The sequence below is a fragment of the Antrostomus carolinensis genome, unplaced genomic scaffold, assembly GCF_000700745.2.
Source record: "Antrostomus carolinensis isolate BGI_N321 unplaced genomic scaffold, ASM70074v2 scaffold12734, whole genome shotgun sequence".
Lineage (NCBI taxonomy): Eukaryota > Metazoa > Chordata > Aves > Caprimulgiformes > Caprimulgidae > Antrostomus > Antrostomus carolinensis.
In genome coordinates, this window is record NW_010311451.1 from 29,727 (window position 1) to 34,932 (window position 5,206).

General features: G+C 53.2%; 1 protein-coding gene across 3 annotated transcripts in view; it reads left to right on the forward strand.

Moving 5' to 3' along the window:
• The window catches only part of LOC104524003 (casein kinase I), a 29,731-nt gene extending 24,786 nt beyond the window's left edge, over positions 1-4,945 (forward strand). Inside the window, exons 9-10 of one of the 3 annotated variants that reach the window (XM_029084685.1) lie at positions 1,747-1,770; positions 4,773-4,945. In XM_029084685.1, coding sequence (XP_028940518.1) covers positions 1,747-1,770; positions 4,773-4,827 — 79 coding nt within the window. In that variant the 3' untranslated portion in view covers positions 4,828-4,945. The remainder of the gene's footprint in view (positions 1-1,746; positions 1,771-4,772) is intronic. The other 2 variants (XM_010166746.1, XM_029084684.1) reach the window with 2 other exon arrangements.
• The last annotated feature ends 261 nt before the right edge of the window (positions 4,946-5,206 follow it).

Sequence of the window (5,206 nt, forward strand, 5' to 3'; positions counted from 1 at the left end):
GTTGCTTGTGGTCAAGAGTGAGAACTGATGTACAAAGTTGCTGCTTTGACCATTTTGGCCTCCTTTGCACACATGCTGCATCTGGCACCATCATGTCACCTTCTGCATGATCCTCAACATGGGGCCTTCTCGCTGCCTCTGAAGTAAACCAGGACCCTAGCAGATCACGGTGTAATCCTGATACTCCCCATACACAGGGTTAACAGGCCTTTGAACTGGTCGGTGCCGTGATGTTGCCCAACTGCCTGTTTATAATTTGACTGGTTGACACTGGTGTCGCTTGTCCCACGTTGTTTGTCTCAGCCTTTGTGGGAACTTCTGTTAGGAGTGGCTTGTGGGAGGGTGAAGAGGAAAACTGGCAGGCGTGAGAAAGGGCGTGTTGAGGGGAAAGGTCCCTAGGTATGCGTCAGCATGAAGCCAGTGCCGATTGTCCTGAAGGTCTTCTGCTGTCTGTCCCTTGGGAAGCACTTCTGTGTGGTCTTGCTCGCTGGTAGCTGGCCTGGGCGTGATCCTGGCAGCAAGGTGCCTGAGCAACAGATACACTTCCTCCTCCCAGCCAAAGGGGCGAGCCTTGGTTTTGTTGCAGGTTCCTCATCAAGTACGGTGGAGTGTGGGGGAGACTTCGAGGTGCGACTCGTGGATTGGGCAATATTCCTCTTAGATATGGGTAGTGTGGCCTGCAGAGACCACCAGTTTGGTGTCACAGGCTTTGTCTTGGTCATACTGAAATGGGTCTGCCCCAGGCATGTGGCTTAGGAAGGATGGGGCAAATTGCCACCCTTAATAGTTCTCGGTACAACCACCCAATGCAAGGAGGAGCCAGCTTTTACTATGGGTCCACCTTCAGCCTGTTTCTGTTCAGTGAGGCCAGGGTCCAGACCCTACACCCATGCACAGGGGAGATGTCAAGACAGGTGAAAAGGAGCGTGCAGGGGCTGTGCTGCCCAAGCCATGTCTCACGACGCATGGAACTGTTCTCTCTCTCCAGCCATTGTTTTTGTGGTCCCAAATTGGATTTGGAGGTGCTGGGAAGCAGAGCACACGCTGCTTTGCACTGACAGGTTCGGGGTCTCTTGTAATTCCCAAGTGTAGTCCACTTCATTCCTCTTGCCACAGGGAGGGCTGGCTTCATCTTCCTTTGCATCTGTGATCATAAATCCCCTCAGGTACCTATGTGGAGGGCAAAGGATTCTGCTCTCCAGTAAAGTGGGCCAGAAAAAGCCAGAAGGAGCTGGAGCTGGGGCTCTGTATTTCAAGACGATGCAATAGCAGAAAGGGCTTTCTCTGGCACTCCCGGCAGGCAGAGGAGCTGTGCAAATGCTTCTGCTTTGGGTTATGCTGGAGATAAGCTCCTGATCCCAGTCACAGGTTTCACTGAGGGGTGGGTCCCAAGTGTAGATCCATGATCTGGCCCTTCTGCCGCTGGAGCTGCAAGGGACAAGAGCAGATTCCTCTCCTGGTGGCCCTGAGTCCCTTTCTGATCCCAGCCCCAGAGAAGAACCTCATGGGGCTGGTGTCTTCATGGAAAATAGGCCTCGAGACCCTGGAGAACATGGCAGTTCTCAGCGGCGCCATGGCAAGGGTAGAGGTGGTATGAGGGCTGGGGGCGGGCGGCGGGCAGGCATGATGTGTGTCTGCCAGTCTGCACTGCATGTTTGCATGGCTGCAGTGACATGCTTTCATCCCACCTCTGTGAACTAATTGCTCTTTCTTCCTTTCTGTGTTTTTTCTCTACACTCTCTGTAGCTGCCTGAAAATGCTCAACTTGTGGTGAGTCCCTCTCTCCAGTCCACATGCAAGGGGGAGCGGACCAGACTAGACTGGGGTTGGCAAAAATCAAACTGACCAAACCCTAAAAAGGCACAAAGTCAAAGCCAACCCAGAGCTGTTTTGATTTTAGAACTGTGCTGAGGACCACATGCGATATTGGGGAGGGCGTGGGCTACGTCTGAGCGGCCGCATTAGGCCGAGTGATTTGGCTGATCTCTGAACTGATGGATGCAGAAGATGGATTTTAATCGTTTTTTATTCGGCTTACCATCTCCCCAAACTGTTACGTTTCCGTGAGCAGATGATGTCTAATGGAGTTGGGCAGAGTTGGGACCAGGCTTGCCGAGTGTCTTGAAGGAATTCCTCACGCAGACGGTTACAAAGGGAAAACCCTGCACTGGGTATCGAGGAGACGGGGCCAGTCACTTTCTAGGGGATCTTCCTCTGAAGAAGCATGGGCCAGGGCCTGTATCATTAAAGAAAGACATGGCCATGGAGTCCTCATTAGTGACAGAGCCCCTGCTTGGAGAGGGTGGGTGGGAGGTGGCTCCTTTCCACTAACCCCGCAGCTGCTAGCCGAGGGGGCAGGTGAACTGTCTTCTCCAGGAAAGAAGGGGCAGAGGGGTTGGGATTAGCACTGGCCCAAGCCCAGCTCAGACATACATACGGTTCTAGCTGGGTTTTGAAGCCACAACCGCAGTGTCCTGGTCTCAAGGTGTCCCATGGAGGTGTTCCCTCCCTCCCTTTCCCCTTGGGGAAAGTAAGCAGAGGACCAAGCAGAGACTCAGATGAGGAGTTTGTAGGTGTCAGGAAGGGCTGATGGGTTGGAATTGCTACGGAGCGAGGTGACAAAGCCTGTGTGCAGTGAGGAATGTCCTTGTTGGATGGGAGACTGACCGCCTCTGCCCTGCTCTCCATAGGCATTGCCTCCAATACCTCTGGCATCTCTGGCTTCTCTGTATGTCATAGTCTGGGGCTGTTCTCTTGGGCATTGTCTGCATGCAGAGAGATCACGTTCGTAATTGTCAGCCTGCCTTATTCTTTTCTTTTATTTTGGTGTTTTGCCTCTGCCTGTCTGAACTGCCAGGACTTCCTTTCCTGAACCCTTCCCTGGACCTCTGATTAATGGTCTGAAAAGACAGTCACAAGGAAAAACAGAGAGAAGTCAGTCAGTTCCCTTCATTCGGTGCCCAAGGAAACGAGCGCTGCTCAGCCCTCTTCTTCCCTTACCCACTGCATGCAAAATCATAACAGCATTTTCCATCCTCTCTCCCCATAACATCATCCCCTTCCTCACCATTGTCCAAGTCATGCAGGAAGTTGGCTGCTGTGGGAGAGAAATACTGCGACAGGTTAAAGCAGGAGAGGGTGGAAGATGGCCCAAGACAATAAAATGCAAGACCCAGTCCTGGGGTGGAGGGTGAGAGCGCCAGCCATGCGCAGGAGCCTGGGTTGGGTGGTGCTGCAAATGTCAGGCTAGGTGGGTAGCGATGGAGTTGTCACAAGTCGCTCGAAGCCCGCGTTCCTGCAAGGACAAATGCTCTGTGTTTTCTCTCGTCTCACCTCCAAAGTGGGCCTGTTTGGGAACCTAAAGACAAATCATAGATGTTAAACTTCCCCTGGCTGTTAGTCCGTGCAGGCTAGAGGAACATGTGGTGGGAGGTGGTCCTCCTCTTGCTGTGGCTGTTTGAGCTCTCTATGTTGTAGGGGGTTTCGGTCTCCCCAGCAGACGATCTGTGCTGGCAGGCTTGGCTCACAGTGGGGTGGTGGTCACCCAACGCTTTTGCACCCCGTAGTGTGGGTTGTGTATCCAGGGACAAGCACTTTCTGGGTGCGAGTAAAAATTAATCTGTTCCTCTAGCTCTGAGAGGACAGAAGCATAATGCCGACATTTCAGAGCCATGAAGGACCCCACAGAAAATAATTCAGAGAAGTTGTTAGTGTTTTTGAACGCTTTTTGTCTGGCTGTTGGTAAAAGATGCTTGTAGGAGAAAATGGTCTTTGCATACTCACATCTGCTCTTGCTGCTTAGCCAGGCATCCCTTCCACCAGCCTGAAAAAGTAGTCTTTTAGTGTCTCCTGGGCTTCTCTGGAGATGACCGTAACAGCAGAAGGAGAAAGACATGTAGCTCAGGAGCAGAACTCGCACAGAACAAACCCCTTTCTTCTGTGCAGAGGATTCCTGACAGTGAGCTGAGGATAGGAAGGTGGATACACCTTCAGCACTAAGTAATTCTGTAGGAAGCCAGCAGGACTAGAAAACCTGGGCGACTGCTTTCAGTGTATCCCGCGAGGAAAACCACCACTCCTCACGGTTCTGCTGTGATGGGTGTTTTTCTCCCCACCTCAGCCTCCACTATCCATCTTTCTTGCTTCCCCTAATCCCCGGGCGCCGTGCACCTCCCTCGCATCGGATGGGGGAAGAAGCAGGGGTTCTGCATACCAGCACTGAATGATTTATCCAAGGTGGAAGCTCTGGTTATCATGAAAGGTTCAGTAAAGAAGCCTGGTCCCTGAGCTGAGGTCTGTTTGGAACATTGTCTTTTTGTGAATGGTGGTGAAAACTGTGGGTCTCGTAGCTGGGAGGAGCAGCCAGAGCTCACCATCCCAGTCCGCTTCCTCCGGGGTTTGGACAGAAGGAGCGGAACATCTGGATCCTTGTTTTACTGCTTTCCCAGATGGATCCTTGTGTTCCTGCCCCAGTCAAGCCTGGGAAGGAGACAGCCCAGCGCTTAGGGGCTGCGCCCTGCTGTCACCTGCAGCCTTTGGGCAGTGGGACCCCCAGTGTGTGGTTACTTGCTGGTCTACCAGTCCGGGCTGGTGGCATCAACCATCCACCAGCATCTGCCGACCTTGCTGAGCGTCCCACGGGACGGCAGGTCTGTCTGGGCAGGTGGAGGTGCTGTTGCATGCGGCTGTGAGCAGAGGGAAGGCTGGGGTGGCAGGGGACCTTCCCAGGGTGCTGGGCGAGGGGCTAACTTGCCTTGTCCTTTGTGCCCCAGGTGCTGCTGCTTCTTTAAGAGGAAACGGAAGAAGACGGCTCAGCGTCACAAGTGACCGGTGCCTCCTGGGCCTTGCAGGAACCACCGCGCCTGCAGCTCCTGCCCTGTCTCACTGGAAGGGGCTTCTCTTTAGGGGGGAGGAGGAGGCATAGGAGGAAGAGAGAAAAAAAAACAAAAAAACAAAAACAAAAAGTGACATTTTAAACCAAAAAGAGAAGAAAATGTTCCAAAACAAACCACTCTGGGGTGGATCTGCTAAATGGGTCTCCCTCGTTCACTCCAAGCCTGAAGCTCCTCTTGGGACCAGGACTGTGGCTGGGTCAGGTCTTGGTCACCCTGGGGGGGGGGCTGGCTGGCTGACCCTCCTTCCCGTGGTTTACGGCGAAGGCATCGTTCACGCAAACCTGAGGACTGTGCTTAGTTCCTGCTCACTT